Source organism: Amphibalanus amphitrite, unplaced genomic scaffold (assembly GCF_019059575.1).
Source record: "Amphibalanus amphitrite isolate SeventyFive unplaced genomic scaffold, NRLGWU_Aamphi_draft 000056F_arrow, whole genome shotgun sequence".
NCBI lineage: Eukaryota > Metazoa > Arthropoda > Thecostraca > Balanomorpha > Balanidae > Amphibalanus > Amphibalanus amphitrite.
This window is the reverse complement of record NW_024881552.1, coordinates 1,116,035-1,133,793: the sequence shown is the minus strand read 5'-3', so window position 1 is coordinate 1,133,793 and position 17,759 is coordinate 1,116,035. Positions and strand designations below refer to the sequence as shown.

General features: G+C 57.9%; 1 protein-coding gene across 1 annotated transcript in view; it reads left to right on the top strand.

The window, feature by feature from the left end:
* LOC122378251 (homeobox protein PKNOX2-like) overlaps window positions 1-17,759 on the top strand; it is a 31,883-nt gene that overhangs the window by 8,667 nt on the left and 5,457 nt on the right. Inside the window, exons 2-3 of the mRNA XM_043359104.1 lie at window positions 15,863-16,226; window positions 16,905-17,120. Coding sequence (XP_043215039.1) covers window positions 15,879-16,226; window positions 16,905-17,120 — 564 coding nt within the window. The 5' untranslated portion in view covers window positions 15,863-15,878. The remainder of the gene's footprint in view (window positions 1-15,862; window positions 16,227-16,904; window positions 17,121-17,759) is intronic.

Genomic DNA, 17,759 nt, shown 5'->3' with positions numbered 1-17,759 from the left:
GTCTGCCCGGGGATAAACTAAAAGGCTCAACTGAGGATGATTCGGGACTATGCGAGGATCAGACAGGATTCTGGTACTTGGGTTGGGCGGTTGGTGTTCTACCTTAATTTATGAAAAGCACCATTAAATATGATATTTACTCAGGAGTATATTCATCAACGGAACTCTCATGCTATTCTTCTATGTCACTGATGGTTCATTTTCTTTTGATTATGATCATCAATTTGGGCATCTTTATGCTCTCATAAACTTCACTAAGCAGTTTTTCTGTATCACCATGCTATTCACTAAACGCATTGTTGTAGATTGGTGAAGTGAAAGTAGGGTCGGCCTGCACTTATTCCCTGTTTGTGTGGCGTTGAAGTCCATATCGTCGTGTATGGAGTACTTAATCCAGTACGTGAACAGCGAACGGCTTTAGCACCGTGACCAGTCCATCAAATATTAAACTATGAGCGAGGTTAAAGCTGGCCGACCGAGCGCCGCGAGTCAATGCGCCATTTTGAGCGGCGTGGCACGGCGATAAAAAAGTTACGGCCATTCCGCTAAATATTACCACCTCGTAAACCAGATTATGGGCAAAGGATTGCCGGTGGCTTGCACGGCTTGTAATGATGCCGTTATTTCGTGTTTTGATTGGTTCACAGATTCCTTATTGACCGTAAAACAATCTATTTTCATTCATTGAATTGTTTTGCATTATAACGTAATGCAGGCATTCGTTTGGTGCTTGGCATTCGTTTGGTGATTCAGATTGTGTTTTAACGAATGTATATTATGGTATTTGCCGCTATTTTTTTTATATAGTGCATACGATAGAAATCCTCAGTTCTTTCACGCCATTCTGTCATATATGATTGCCGTGCAGGTGTTTGTAGTTAGTTGAACATGCTCGGAAATGCGCCCCATGTGTTCGGTGCGATACGTTACCCCGGGGAGCGAACATTGGACCGTGCCGTCGGCTACTCGGCACCGTCCGTCTCTCCCCGTCTCCCCGTGCCCCGTGGGTCGCCCTCCTCGTCCGGTGTCAGGCCGTGTTCTCTCGTCCCGTCGTCTCCCCGGTCTATACCCTCCCGTTCCGTCGCCTCTCCCCTGTCCGTCCAGTCGTCTCTCCCCCGCCCGCTCCGGCCGCGGTCAGCCGGCGTCGCTGCGGTCCATAAGGCGCACCGCACCGGTTGGTGACATCACGCATCTGCCGCCGCTGCGGCCACAGGGCTCCCCGGCGGACGGAACGCCGTCGACGGACGACGTTTTTGTGGAGCGGCCGCCGGTCTGTCCGATGAGTGATTTACGGGCTACTAAACTGGGACCGCCGCCGCGCCATGGGGAGCGCTCACGGCACGGGAGAGGCCCCGCTGTCCAGCAGATCGGTGGGACCTTGCAGCAGGGCTGTTTTTGGCCGTATCTGGTTTCGGCGAGGAGTAGGCTACTGGTAACTGAATCCATCAACACTCGCAGTTGACTGGGCGTGTTATCTCTGGTCGGGCGGACCACGGATCACTGGCCCTGCAGTCTGCGTCTCTGGGGCCGGGCTGTACAGCTCCTGTCCCGCAGCCCCGGGCCGGCCGCGGCACCCCTGCTCCTGGGGCCGTTTGCTGACCGTGGACCACGTCCTGACCGGCCTCTGCAGACCGGTGAGCATTCGCCGGGATCACAAACATCTCTCGGAGTGGCTGCCAAAGATATCGAGCGCTGCATCTGGCGAGTGGGCCCGGCCGGGAATATGAATTGTGTTTGTGCGCGTGACTGGCGGCGTATTGCGGGCCGACTCAGTTCGTGCTTCGGACCTGTGCCCGCGCCGCTGCAGTCGGTCCCAGTATCGGACCTAACATCGGGGTCCTTGGAACCTATGGGCGGACTCCTGGGACACCGGCTCTGAGAGGACGGTGCACATCAAACAGTTTCACGGAAACGGCAAGTGATTGAGGAATGACCCGCCAAAGGAGCTCGGGTGCCTTGTGATTTGTCAGAAACCCTCCCCTGGAACATGCCGTTCTCCCAATCGAGTCAGATTGCCAGAATGGTGTACCGTGCTCATGTAATCTGAGGGGAATGATCGGCAGATTTGGTTTATGAATATCGGAGTGAATGCGTCATGGTTTCGACATTAAAGCATAGCTGCGACTGAAGAACTCATTTGGGACTTCAGCGTTCATCACTCTGTCCTGTCGCTTGAACTATTCAGAGCCATCCGTAGTGGGACAGACTGCGAGCATTTCACTACCATCGGGAAGACGTGCAGTCGAGAGGCTATCGGCCCCAAATGCCCATCCACCCACCCACGCACACATATTGTAAACACGCCCAACCGCGCAGAAACGCGCCGCCGAAAACGCCGACCCGCGCCGGAGCGCCATGCGTTTGCCGGGCCACCGGAGCGGCTGTGCTGAGACGGTCCCGCCGGGCATTGTCTGACCGTGCTGCTGTGCACTGGTAGTAGCCGGGGGTCACGGGCCGCGTCCCGCCTCTGCCAGGCCAGGGAGGTATCCCCATTTGCCAGCTGCCGGCTGTTGGCATGGCTCCTGGTGTCAATATGCCGCTGGCAATGTACCGTCGTTATCTCCGCCAGTTGCAATCGGCCGCGAATTTGCATGATTTATGTGGATGTCACGGCCGCGCCATGGGTGGGTGATGATGCTGGCAACTGCAGTGCACGCTGACGCCGTGTCGGCTCCCCGATTTGGAGCGATGCGCCACTCTGTCAGCATATTCCAGTTTTCCCGCCAGACTGCGGTGCTGTTTCTGGGCGGTCCCCGATCCGGCCGATAGCGGTGGCACCTCCGCTCGGCCGGCGCGTCCCAAAGTGACGCTGCACGTGCTATTCGGCGTCACTGGGCGGACCAAGCCTTTTCAGTGGTTCTTTGTGGCCCGGGTAATTCCAGCCGGCTCCAGCTGATTCACTGTGACCCTCACCCTCGCGTTTAGCGGCGGGCTGTGTCCCCGCCGCGCCGCGAGTGGAACTGACGCGCCACAACTGGAACTGCTGCGTCACATCGCCCCCGGCTGACGGGAGCGCCTCGCTCCCGCTGCGCCGCTGACGCGAGCGGAGCGGAGGACGGGTCTGTCCGTCTTCCGACTAAAGGAGCCGGCTCTGAACGGCTCTAACCGGTCTGTGAACGAGCGGCAGGCCGCAGGTCTGGCCTCAGAGACACGGTCTGTCTGTGCTTCTTCGTCTGGAGAAGCCGGGTGCTATTCGACTGTTACTTCTCTGAGCTATCATTAGTGTCAAAAGGTGACAAAATTGATAAATGATCGCATGGATGACTCTACTATTTCTATCAGTGTCGTATATGGTTGTGCTTAGGAGTTTGACATATGAATGTTGAGAATCAGGGCTACCTAGTCAACTTTGTGTCGCTGTTCATTCCACTCAGCCCTCGTGCCGCTGCGATATCATTTGACACGATCACTGTCTTTTGTAGTTTACTTCCGCACATGAAGGCCTGGTAGTCTCCTCCACCTTGTACACTCGGGGGCAGATTGATGTTCCACCACTCCCTACCCATCGGGCGATCCCATGGCTCAGCACTGGCTGCTGCCAGTGTTGCCTGCCCTCAGCACTGCTCAGCACTGCCTGCCAGTGCCAGTGCTGCCAGTGCTGCCACTGGCAGCAGCCAGTGCTGAGCCATGGGAGCCCGATGGGTAGGGAGTGGTGGAACATCAATCTGCCCTCGAGTGTACATACAGTTATCGGGCACTAACTAAGTAGCTGTCTGGTTGCGCCGGTGGACTGAAGCTGTTTGTCCGGCGGTGTCCCAGGCCGCGTCACGGCCCGCCGTCTCGAGGTCAGCGTCGGGTCATTATTATTCCTCGCTGCCGAGCGGCGCCGGCCCCGCGCTAACCACCCCGGCGCCGGCCGCTGCTGCAGCGTGTTTTACCAAGTGATCATTTCGGCTAACGATCCGGGGTCGTATGACTAATGAACTCTGACCGGGGCGGCGGGCTGCAGTGGCGGCCGCGCCCGCCCCCGGCCCGCCGCGCTGACCCGGGACGCTCGCGTGTCGTGCAGCCGTTGAGTACGCGTATTTCGGCTGATTGTCCCGGCGATACTTCGAAGTGGACGACATTATGCATCGACCCCGATGGCCGGCTGAAAGGCCGCGCCCCGGACCCATGTTCCGGCCGTTCCATGGGCTCCGGTGTGCTGCAGTGTTCATGGGCTCTGTGGCGTTTAGCAGAGCGCCTTCCGAAAATGGTGATAAAGCCGGTACGGTGGCTGGTGCAGGGACCGGAACGTGCCGGAATCTCGAAATTTGATCAGTTGTCTTTGGAGCAAAATATTTGGTATGAATTGAATTATACATTTTCATTTGTATACGAGTATACGTACTTTTAATGCTCGCGTAATCCTCATGGCTAGCTATCGTCCGTCAGTGCGATAAAATATAACTCTGAAGACTAACACCGGGTCAGCACCACGCATAGTGTAAGTAGTCTTTTTAGCTTTTTTTTTGTGCCAGTTTATTTTGTTAGGTATTGTCGGTCCAATAGACATTTTTTTCGCGTGCCCGCATTCCCTGAATATTCATACCGTCTCTCCCCCGCCGCGAAATGAAATTGCCGGGGCGTGAAACACCTTCATGACGTTGGTTGGTCGGTGATGAATGGCTCCGTTGGGCTCCTCCAGGTGAGATACCGCGGCCGATGAATATATTCATCGGCAGTCCAGCTGTGATCGGAGCCGGCGGATGATACTGCCTGCCGCAGTTCGGTCCGAACTGGCAGATCTGGTACAGCGCAGACGGGAAGTCACGGTCGCTAGTGATGACATTAACCACCACCACCGTGCTGCTCGATCCGGCCACCCGGTGCCAGTTATCACGGCGATACGCTCACGATAACTGCTGGTTTCACGTGATGTATGGCTGTTTTTTGTGCATGTGAATATTCCAGACACCCAGATGGCCCTGGTCGCTTTCCTGGCCTGGCATTAGCTGAGCTCGCTGGCGGTAGTCTGTTTGGCTGGCATAGGTGGGCATCGTTCCCCAAAATTGTAACTTCGTTACTCGTTCCTCCGTTCCCTCAAAACGTGACTTCCGTTACTCGTTCCTCCGTTCCTATGCATATAATGTAACGGAAGTTCTTTTAGTCCGTTACTCCGTTACAGCAAAATAAAAAACGTTAAAATGTGGTGTATTTTACACATTTTTGAGACCATTCTGACACAAACGAAACCTACCGAGAAAGCGGAATGCCCACCAAATCTACCAAGACAGTGGGCCCTGATTGGACACTAAACCTTGGAACGTCTGGTGGTACTGATGCGCATCACTTGTCCCCGGCCAGATGCCGGTTGCCCTTCACGAATACCTACTAGACGTTCCAGGTTGGCAGCTGAGAGCATAGGCGGCGGAACGGGGGGGGGGCACCGGCGCACCGTGCCCCCTTTGATTTTGGCATTTTAACATTAGCCCTATGTTTGTTGCATGGAAAGAATGGGACCAAAAGTCGGCAGTGCCCCCCCCCCCCTCTCCCTTAATTGAAGATGTTCCGCTGCCACTTTCTGAGATGGTAGCTCTTTTTGCACGTAGCACATCTTTTCCCATTGACTGAGAACATGCGCTCTACTGAGGCGCTTGAAGGGACGCCCGTGTTGAACTTTGCGAACACATACTGCAACGCCGGCTCATTGGGGAAGGCCAGTACACTGTATGTACACTACACTGAGGCCATCTTCCCTCTTCAAGTCAGGGCTGCTCAATAATCCACTATTCCGCTGCTGCATTAATGTCTGTGGGTTAGCTGAAAGATCAACCCGCTCGGACAACGAAAAGTAACGGAGGAACGAAGGAACGGACTTAACTGTTAACTTGTAACGGAGGAACGAACAACCAATGTAACGGAAGTTACTTGGTCCGTTACCCTTTTTAAAATGTAACGAGTCCGTTCCTCCGTTCCTAAAAATTGTAACGGCGTTCCGGAACGGAGGAACGGAGGAACGGATCGTGCCCACCTATGTTGGCTGGCCAGTGACCGGTGTCAGTCGGAACAGGGCCGTGCCGACAGGACAGAGCCGTCGGACCGTACCGACAGTGGTGTGGCGGTCCGACAGGCCGGGCTGTCGGTACGCCCGCCCCGCCCCCATCCTGGTGGGGAGGGAGGGAGGGGCGCCCGGCCGCGCCGCCCGCCGTCACGTCAGGAAGTTCCTAATTGCCGCCGCGGCCGCCGATTGTATTTGATTATACATTCAGTGTGAATTCGGCGGCGCGGCCGGCCGGCTGGCTGGCGACCAGGCATGCCGCTGCCGCCCGCCGTCCGCTGTCCGCCGCTGCCGCCCGCCGCCCGCTGTCCGCCGCCCGCCGCCCGCCGCCCGCCGCCCGCCGTCCGCTGGCCCGCTGAGTGCGGCGCCTGGATCGCGCCAGTCCAGTTCGTCGTACTGCTACTGCTGCCACAGGCCACCAGTCGTGTGTCTGGTATGGCCCTTCGATGGATGTCCCCAGGGTGCGGTAATCGGGCGGCGTGCCTCACCGTCTGGCGCGGTGCGGGGGTACCGGCCCCCGCCGTGTGCCGCGGGGGCTGTGGGGTCGGCCAGGCTCCCCAGACGCTGCACTGCGAGAGGAGGGTGTGATTGGCGTCTCCGGCGGGCGACAACGTGTACTTATGAACCGTATACGACTGGCATTACGTGAACGTGCGTTGGTGAGGTGCGGGAGGCTGTGACCTGCGGTACTGGCTCGGTGGAGTAAAATCACTGGGACTTCAGTATAACCTCAGGAGGACGAGTGTTAAAGCGTGGCGAGCAGGTGTTAAAGAGTGGGGTTCTCGTGCTCCAATTGATGCTGATGGTGATGCTGGGATCTTCGTGGTGCTCCGTCATCATCAGTCAATTTAATTACTAGTTATAAAAGAGCAGTCTATTCCAAACTTAAGATGTGGTAAATGCCTTATAATCAGTCAATGTTTGCTTGTCATCGTTTGGATATGCTGCCATATTTTAGTTAAACTTATTGTTTATTATATATTCACCGCCCATTCTTTATAATAATGTCCTTATTTTGTGGTTCGTTAGGTATTGTTTATCTGGAACATATCACATATTCGGCGCACCGAGCGATGGGGAGGGCCGGCGATGTACAGCCCAGTAAATATTTATGTCTCCGCGAACGCGACAAATACATCAGCGCCGGCATTCGCTGACATCACCGGACAAATGTCCGTGACAGAGAATGTGCAAACAGCCACCGGTGATGGGCGGCGATTATTGGGGTGGCGCCGCATACGTCAATAGTTGCATCATCCGAGGGCAAAAAGGCCCCTCCCGACTGGGGGAAGTTAATCATCGACTGCTCTTCCCCTGGTCTTCTAATTTCTTCTTGGCTCCGGTATTCTTTTCCATCAGAGTTTCCTGCCGTTTAAAACCCTGGCCGCTGCCTGCAATGGGCTCCCGAATTTGAATATTGATCCGGTGGTAATTAAGAATTTGTTCTTCTCATCCCTGGTAACGACATGCTAAGCAGGGAATAGACGAGGCCGCGTGATTTATGCCCTCACCGCTGCCGCGCCTCAGAAATGTTTTGCCAGTTAAAAGTCGAATTAGAATCATTAGCCCGCGCGCGGTTTCTGCAGCGCTGGGAGATGCAGGGCGCCGAATCCGGCCTCGGCATGATATATTGGACGACCATAAATCCAACCAAATGAGACCGACTCAGCCGGCCCGAAAACCGCCACAGGACGTATGTCACTTAATTGTCCGCGCTCTCTGCCAAATGCATCTGCGGTTTAAATGGAACCCTGGACAAATGCATCTGACGTTTGAAATGAAGTGCTGGACTAAATGACTCGGCTGTGATGTATTTTCATCCAGTGCTGCTGGACGGCTTAATGCCATCCACCCTAGGTGAATTTCAGTCAAGATTATTGTGCGGCGCCGTGCGGCACTTGAAACGTTACGTTTCCAGCCGTGTTTGGCAGAGGACGGCAGCACAAAACACCATGACAAAAGCGTTCTTTGTTTGTTTTCTCATCTCCCTCGCCCCCAGTCGTGACAGAACAAAAACAGAGCACGAAACACGTGTACCTGGCGACAGCCGGTGACCGTTCCGACCGCAGAGCCGCTCTAAAGCTGCTCTCCATCGTGTTTATGTGTTTTTAATCCGGTGTAATCCGCGCGGTACGGCCGCAGCGACGGCCGGCACATTGCCCGGTGTCGTGTGCCGGGCGTTAATTGCACCTTTACCGGATCAGAGGGCGATTCTGTCCACCCTTTGGAGCGGCCATTGGACGCGGAGCGGCGCTGAGCACGGCGGCTCACGCGATCCGACCGTGGCCGGGGCTGTGATGACGGCGCGAGCTGCTATTGTATCGGAGCGGGGCTGGGCGGACCGGGACTGACCGAGACTCGGCGGGTCTGCTCGGCCGCGAACGGCTAAGTAGAGGACGGTTTGTGGGGATGAGCGACAAGAATCAGGTTTGTGGTGTTGAGGAGCGAGGCTCTCATACGAGGGACTCGTATCGACTGATTACCGATCGACCTTGTATTCTGCCCAGCACGGAGTACGGCCCGTTTGTGCCGCCGTGAGAGCCCTGCTCGGACCTGTCCGCGCCGCCGCCGGAAGCGCTGGTTTGTCGACCAGCTGCCCAGCACACGCTGCCATTTCGTCACATGACCGATCGGATTTTGATGGCGAACCGCCGGTCGGTGCCGCCGGCTGTACAGTCTCTCCCGGCGGAGTGGGCCGCCGTCACGGCGAGCTCCAGTGACGCCCGTGACGGCCTGCCCAGGACGGACCGCGGCCGTGACGTTAGTGACGTGACGTGACGGAGTGACGCGATATCGGCCGCGGCGGCGCTGTCCGGCGCGCGCACCGTGTCGCCTGCGCGCCGACAACGTGTCATTTCGGCCCATTTGCCGGCGCGCCGTAATGAAGTGTACTTCCCGGGCGAGTTATGCCGTTTGAAAAGTTGTCGGCCGGCGGTGTCACTGTGTCCGGCCCGGCCCGGTCCCAGTGTGTTCCGATTTACAGTCGGGCCGCAGAGACGCCCGGCCAGGCCGCGCGTCCGAATCGTAATGTTTGAAACTCGTGCCGAAGTTTGGATAAGTGGAGTGTTTAATAAGCGGGCCTGGCGCGGCGGCCGGTCCATCCATCTGGCGGCTGACGGTCAACAAACAGAGCTCGGCTGGGGCGACGGCAGCCAGCCAGCGGCGGCGCGGGCTGCAGGGCTGCGGTCAGCCCCATGACCCGGCCGGGGGCGACCGCAGGGGGCTGGTGGGCGCCTGCGGTAACCCAAAACGACTAATAACCAAAGAAACGGCTGTCCTCTCACACTTTTCACAAACAGCTCTCACGTTTCAGACTAACCATTAGGTAATCAATTACTATTCATTCAGTTCATCCCGCTGTCTAAGTGTCAATCACCGCCCTGCCGTCTCCAGTGACCAGTCTCAGTCCGCTATCCATCCCGGCCCGGTCCATATACCCCTGTGGCCGGTCCACATACCCGCCCCCGTCCGTCCGTCCCCCGTGGCCGGCGGCCGGCCCTCGGTGACGTCACGCCCCCTCGCCAGTGGTCATCCCAGGCCGGCTGAGGCGGCCGGCACGTTATGCATTCAAAGAGTGCGTTAAAGGGCCTAGCCTAATGCCGCGCTATGGGCTGCGGTTATTCACTGCATTTAAACTGCGTGTTAGTGGAGAGTTTACGGCGCTGGGCGGGCCGGCGGCCGGCCGGGCAGACGTGAGCCGCCTGGCCACTGGCCATTTCGGACGGCGCGCCGGCCGGCCGGCCGAGCCCGGTATTAAACGGCAGACTTATTTGGCGCCTATGGAATACTGACTGGACGCCGGCGGTGGCTGGACGGTGGCCGCTCCGCCGAGAGGTGATACTCTGTCCGCTCGTCACGGCGCCGCCGGGCCACCAGAGATGTCGCGCCGCCCGGACCGGGATGAAGCCCTGCTCCCCGGCGCCGGCCGCTCAGAATTGATGGCGATTGAAGAGACGGTCCCGCCGGCCGAGTTTTTCGGCCGACAATCGGCCGGCCGGCGGAAATCTGACAAACGGAGGCCTGGGACTGCATCACTGATATTAATGGGCAGTGGGGACAGATAGACGGTAGGTGAGTGAGTTCGTCATCGCACCGATCAGCTGGCAGGATTGTGTGATTCAACGGGACGGTTTGTTAGGTACGATCGTTAGTTTGTGTACCAAATGGGCCGCCGTTGCTAGTTGCCGTTTCCTCGCCTCAATTATTTATATTTCATTGCATTTCATTCCAGTCTATTTCATTTCATTCAATTATTTTTGGGCAAAGTGCAGAGCCGGGCGTCATGCTATGCGGCCCGTCACGGCTCCAGGCGACATACGCTGCTACCGACTAATATACATGATCATCAGAGCAGGACAGCTGATTCTCCCTGCAATTTGGGCTGCAAGTAAGTAGTAATTACTCCAAAATGAGCCTTTATCGGACATAGGTACTGCTTTTCTGTAATTACCATTGTGTTTGATGTGTATAGAAACACAGATTTTCGTGAACATCAGTCTGTCTTGTTTCACTATCAGCCAGACCCTTTCGGTCGTCGGCTGCTCTTGTGGTAGCGCCTGCCCGATGGGCCTGTGATTGGTCTATAAGGGCGTCTCTGTTTGATGTCTGAGTTTATTCTGTTTCGGATCGGTGACGGGCTCTGAACCTGTGACAGAGCTGCGCCGGCTCTCGGCCGCCGGCTGCAAGTCACCCACTTCCTGCCGCGGCGCTGCAGCGCGGCGGTTACAGCTCCGAGCGGCGGCGGCCTCCCCCTCCTGGTGCTCACAGTACCGTGACGCGCCGACTGATGGGAGCAACTTCATTCAGCCGGCCGGCCTGGCTGACTAGAGGTCGTTTCGGCCGCGCCGGTAGCCGAGGGCCGCGCCGGCCTGGCCTGTGACCGGAGGGCAATGCTCGTTTTCATGATATAAAGTCATTTGTGTTTGTATAGAGCATTGGCGAGGCACTGTGCAAACACTTCTTTGCTGCAGAGGCGAACACTAGTTCACCAACGATACGCTCCGTCTAGCAAAGCAGGTAATTTATTTATTTCCACGCGGCTTTGTTGGTAATACCTGGCCTCATCAACGTACTGAAGCGAACGCAAATGACACTGACGGTAATGCCGCGGCGATGCGCAGGCTCCCATTTTTGCGCCAATAGAGGCTGATACCAGCCGGGGCTGTAGTTACTGATGTCGACAGTAGGTAGGTGTAGTTAGCTCAATGAAGTATTTAGCTCTACTGTCCTGTCGCCGCTGTTTTCGTCCCATGGCCGGTGCGGTAGCGCAGTCAGGCTAATGTGTGTGAAACTAATGACAGGAGAACGGCGCTGCATGCCGTATATGTAGGTATAGTTTGACGGCATTTCAGGCGAGGGTTATGTGGACTACTAATGACCGATCACTGACCACCGGTCACTGACCGATCCACTGACCTTTCCACCGCCCGAGTCCCCGTCCCCTTCCGTCACCTGTCTGAGAGCCGACACCGGACGCCCTGTATGTATACCTGTCCATCCCCGTCCCGCCGTGCGCCGGCCGTCCGTCCCGCGCCGCGTCCGGTGTGATTATTTTCCATTCTGTCCGTCTTGGTCCATCATCGGGGACCGGTCGTCACCGCCAATCGGGTGTGCGCCGACCGCTCTAATGCGTGTTATCACCGGCGGTCCCCGTGGCCGCGGCCGGAGGGAGGACGGAGGAGGATAGGGGAGGACGGATAGGAGAGGGACAGGTGACGGACGGAACGACAAACAGACGGGAGGGGGGGGGGGGGAGGGACAGGAGGACAGTCGGGAGCGAGGGAAAGGGTGAATAGGACAGTGTCCTTCATTGGCCCGGCGGGACACAAACGTGCGCTTCATAGGCGAGCGTTGTACCGTTTTACGCAGATCGGCACTTCAGTGCATCATCGACCAAGCGCTTCGGTAGACATTTAGCCTTGCTCTTTAATCGATGTTTACCGAAGCTGATGCATGTTTACGGGCCTTGACGTCAACAAACATAAGCACCATCAGCACCTACAAACATGACCCATTGTGTACCGCTCGTCGCTATTTGTTCATTTGTTTGTCATGACCGATATGGTTGGCGGGGTCGTGTAGTGTTTTACCTTTCTAATAGAGTGCACATACCGGATGGAGGTCCATTGGGACGGGTGTGCGCCCCTATTCATCGGTCGTCGGTACACTAATCCGTTCCATCGGCCGCCGCGCCGGGGCTAATCGCTAATCAGCCACCGACCGCCCCGCGCCGACCGGCGCGCCATTGAGACCGATCGCTAAACAGGCGCTCAATGGCTCCTGACCCGGGTCCGGGGGCGCCCTCCCCTCCCCTCTGACCCGCCGGGGGTGTAACGACAGCCGATGTCGGACCGTCACGCCGCAGGGCCGTGACACGGGCCCGTGACGCGAGTCCGTGACGCGCGCTGCAGACTCTGCACCGACCAACTACGGCGAAACGGGAATGCCCGCCGCGGTAATGGCCCGGGGGCGGCGGCGCGGCGGGGAGGGGTGCGGGGGCAGTGGGGCTGCACGGTGCGGCGGCGGTGGGCGGAGGGCGACGGGGGCCAGGGCGGAGGGGCGGAGCCGCCACGGTATCGGGGAGGGGTTGAGGTCCGTAGGGCGGCACCAGGGGTGACCAGGACCGCAGGCGGTCGCCAAATGGTTGACAATTGCAAGCTTGTCGCTGGGTCAGTGGTGATGTCATTCAAGCATTGTTGTGGCGACGAGCTTTTGTTTATTGCATGTTAGAATGACGTTTACGAGATACCTTTGACATATCTGTTCAGTCAAACGAGTTGGAGTTGATTTGCCTGCTCGGTACCTACTGATAATTGCGATGCATACCCATTTATCATAGGTATGACAAACCACGTAAGCTATGATCTACATAGGTAAAGAGTCGCCTCCAGTTGCTCATGCCTGTATAATTTCTGTAAAATCCATTCGGAAAACTCTGTATTTGTGTCCAATATGCGCTGCCGGTGAAACTGTCTGTAGTCGAGTCTGGTGTCCGACGGACCGGCGCTGTTAGGTGGGAGTTCGGGGAACGAGGCCGGCCGATATCACCGCCGAAAGCGTGACTCACCTACCCAGAAAAACACACGGCAGTCAGCGCGGGGATGGGACTCGCCGAGTCACTGACTCACAGCTCAGCTGACGACTCAGACTCCCCGAGTCGCTGACTCCCGTGCTCCTTGATCAGCCCCGATCGGCGCGGTGCCGCCGAGGGGGCGGATCGGTCGGCAGCTACCTCTCCTTCCGGTCACCGCCGGTGGTGCCACAAAAACAGCGTCCCGGCGGCACTAACAGGCGGCTCTGGCGCGGTGCTAATGTGCGTGCGGCCGACGGGCGCGCGCCGGCGCCGCCACGTGGGAACGGCGGGGACCGCGGTCCGCGGAGGAACGGGGAGACGGGCGGCTGTCCACTGTCCAATGTTCATAGCTGGGGAGTTTAGGATGTCTATTGTCTCTAACTCTGGTGCAGGGACAGGGCGTCGGTTATTGAGATAATTTATGATCGGTACGGCCTATGCGTTCGTATTCCTTTGAACTTAGCCTGTCTGGTACGCGCTGTCTCTGAGATACCATCGGAGTAATAATCTGACGCATTTTGTGGAAGACACTGCATTAGCTGCCAGTGGACCCCGTTCATGCATTTTAAGCTCATTGGCATAGTGTCGTTAGGAGTTTTGTTTCTGGAACATAAATTTCATTTAGTGAACGATGTGTTTGTATTGCTCGGCTGGTCGGTTTTCAAAGTGACGGCGCCAGCCGCCATATGCCGGACGCCGTCCACCGCCGTAAGTCGCTATTGAATGTGATTTACGGTGACAGGCGTGAGACGCCGACCACCGCCCGATCCAGGGTGACAGCAAGGAAAAGAGAGCGGGGCGAGGAAGGGTTGGGCGGCGTGTGAGGGCGACGGAGGGCATGGGAGAGTGAGTAGGTGGACCATTTCAGGCTCTGGCTGAAGACGTGTCACATACCATTTCCCCGGCTCGGCTCCTCACAGTCCGCCCCATTACGTCGGTCTCAGTCGGCTGATTGTGATGTAGCCGTTCCGCGAGCGGCCGCCGCCGTTCCCCCTAGGTGGTCGCCGGCGCGCCCCGTTAACCGAGAAACATTGCAGCATAACCGACTCTTTATGAGCGCATACCAATTGATCGCCTGCCGGGCGGCCTTTTTCATCTGGCCTGTGCCCGCTGACGATCGCCGGACGGTCCAGCCAGCCGCAGTGCGGTGGGGGGAGGCGGGGAGTATGGTGACTGTGGCAGGTTTAGGTATGTGAGTATACACACTCATCGGCTGGATATTCACCAATGCCGTCACCGAGTGGGGTCGGCCAGCCGGTCTCCCTCCGCGGTCAGCCGGTCGTTCAGCGGCGGTTAGTGTTGCGACAGACACCCCTCGGGCCGGCCTGCGGCCCTCCACCTGCTCAGGAATGTGTGTCCAATCGGCAATGGTGATGGATGTGTGCTTACCCAGGCCGGCCGCCGGGAGTTTGGCCCGTGCTAAATATTGACCGAGATGTGGGGAGCTGCCGACGGACGGTATCCCAGCCCGGCGGCCGGCGCTTATATAGAGCGGGTGGTGGGTGACTCCACTCCTCACTCAACTTAATGAATCATCCACTTACCTTAGTCATTCTATTGTCTTGACGCTTGTTATGTTATGAGCCGGGTCTTTACACACCCGCTTTTATGGCCCTCGGCACATAATTCACACTAGTTTGAGTTATTTCGGACATCGTTCATTGAGCAGCGCTGCGGAAAGTCGTCCAATTCAGCGCACCAAGACAAAAGCGGTGGTCCGCCGAGATTTGGGGCGAATGGTGGCTCAGCCAACCGCCAGTTAATTAATGCGGCAGAATCCGGCGGCGACGGCGACATAGCGCCAGTTTATGGATGATATACAATCATAATTTATGCTTTTATGGCGGTGTTTGGCTGATGAGTTTACAACTGCGGAGCGGCTGGGCTCGGTGCGGGTCACGCGGGGGTGTCGCTGGGGGTCGGGGCGGGTCACGCGGGGGTGTCGGGGTGGGTCACGCGGGGGTGTCGCTGGGGCTCGGTGCGGGTCACGCGGGGGTGTTGCTGGGGGTCGGGGCGGGTCACCTCCCGGTCGGCGGTACTGCGGGATAGCTGCGCGGCTCGCGGCTCCTGTGCGCCACCCACGCCACGATCGCGCAGTGGAACTCGGGAGTTACGTGGCGACTGGCGTGTAACCTCTGACTGCCGAACGCTGCTGCCCGGCGGACATTAGCATGCATAATGGAAAGGCGCCACCGTATACGTGCTGCTTAGGGCTCTACTCTTAATTATTTGCAGGGCGCTGGCCTGTTTAATATTTGCAGCATTCGCGGCGCCGAGGCCGGCTTATTGCGGTAAATAGTTCTGCGGTGGGTGGTATTAAATGGCGCGAATAAATCACGCTAATCACCGAGTGGCCGCCGGCCCCTGCAGTCGGTGCCAAGCACCAGGCGTAGCCCAGGGGCGGCAGACGGGAATGGAGCCCGGCTTAGCGGACGGGGAGTCGTGAGCCGCGGTCTGAGCTCAATTTGGATACATCACGGAGCGGACGCCGCTCGGCGTCATATGATCGCCTGCAGGGAGCGGGCCGGTAATCGGTCTTCGAGCTGACGATAGTGTTCACACTCTACAGAAATCTATTGTTGACACTTCAGAACTGCATGGCTGCCCTCGTGGTTTGACTTGGCAATGACCACAGACCAGCAGCGCCATTTCATCATCCGCAAATCGTGAACTGCAGAATCACTGAACTGAACACCCGAGCTATGATGCATGAGGTCTACGATGTCGCCCACGAGGTCTGTCTCGTTTCCAGACGGTCTCCCGTCCCGTCGCCGTGCTCCCCGCTGACCTTCCGTCGTTCTGTGTTTCAGGCATGCGTCGGACCCGATGCTGTTTGAGATGATGTCGCCGGGCTACTCGGAGCTACACGACGGCTCGGTGCCGGCGCCGGTGGCGGCCGGCGGCGGCGGCGGCGGTCCGGCCGAGGTGGCCGCGCCGCCCGCGGCGCCGCACTACCACCAGAGCCAGGCGCAGTTCGAGGCCGACAAGCGGGCCGTCTACGAGCACCCTCTGTTCCCGCTGCTGGCGCTGCTGCTGGAGAAGTGCGAGCTGGCCACACAGACCGCAGACGTGTGCTCGGCGGAGACGTTCAGCGCCGACGTGCAGGCGTTCATCCAGCACCAGCAGCGCGACCGGAAACCGTTCCTCATTGACCAGCCCGAGGTCGACCAGCTGGTCAGTGGGGAGAGGACGGACGGGACCAATGGGACGGGACGGGGTGCAACATGGCACCAAACCGGACGGGACACGGGACGGAATGAGACAGGAAGCAATGCGGGACGGACAGACGGACGAGCGGGAGGGAACGAGACACGGGACGGGACACGGGGATAAGACGGGACGGGACACGAAATGGACAGACGGACGAGCGGGAGGGAACGGGCCACGGGACGGAACGCGGGGATAAGACGGGACGGGACACGAAATGGACAGACGGACGAGCGGGAGGGAACGGGCCACGGGACGGAACGCGGGGATAAGACGGGACGGGACACGAAATGGACAGACGGACGAGCGGGAGGGAACGGGCCACGGGACGGGACACGCAGGGAGTGATGACAGGATGGGATGAGCGATCGTACGTTTTGCGTCTACTGCAGGGCTATGCTGCCCTATAAGATGACTGTGTCGCACGAAATAATTAAATAACCAGTTTTAATGATGGTCTATTTAAGTAGCACAGCGTAGTCAGTCGTTTCATTTGTACGAACACTAAGGCGTGAATTGTCTACGCTCACTGTTGACGTTTGTTATCTTCCGTTCTCAACGCTCACTAAGCAAATCAAAAGTCCGTGACACTCCCAAATTTACCGGGCGCTGCTGTTCACAAACTGTATCCTGCTGTGTTTTCAGATGATCAAGGCGATCCAGGTGTTGCGGATCCACTTGTTAGAGCTGGAGAAAGTGCAAGAGCTGTGTAAGGACTTTTGTAACCGGTACATTACCTGCCTCAAGGGCAAAATGCAGAGTGAAAACCTGCTGAGGTCCGACTACTACGACTCACCAGCCAGCTCACCGGGCTCTCACCACAGCATCAACGGGGCGAGCGAGCAGCTGCTGCACCACCAGGTACTGTGTCAGTGACACACACACTGACACTGACTGACACAGTGACACTGACATCACAGTATATCAACGGGGCGAGCGAGCAGCTGCTGCACCACCAGGCACTGTGTCAGTGACACACACTGATACTGACACTGACACTGACACCACAGTATCAACAAATGGCCCCATACCGAGTAGGTACCGCCTCCCTCCAGTCCCTCCTCACTGTGTGCTCAGTTGCACCAGTGCCCTCCCTGCCGGCGGGGGCGGGCGGTCCTAGCTGGCGTGTTAGCTCCGGCCCGGCGCCTCTCGTCGGGTTTGTTTATCGCTGCATTCCGCGGTAATCTGACTCGTAGCAGAGCGGCCTGTCGGCCTCCCCGGCGCCGGGCAGCACATTGCCGCCGCCTGCACATCACTTACATCCCGTCCCGCCCGGCCCGCTCATATAGCGCTGATTTAGGTATATGGCCACTATCGCCGAGCTCGTAAAGTGCGGCGCTTTGTCATCGGCTGACGCGGGACGGTGTATCTTCGGCGCACAAATCGGCGGTGACGCCGCGGTCAGGTGTAGTGCCGCTGCGGGCTGTCCGTCACCGGGCTCCACACGTGCGGTGGCCGGCCGCCGCTGCGAGCGCGGCATTCATCATCCCCTGCTCGTAC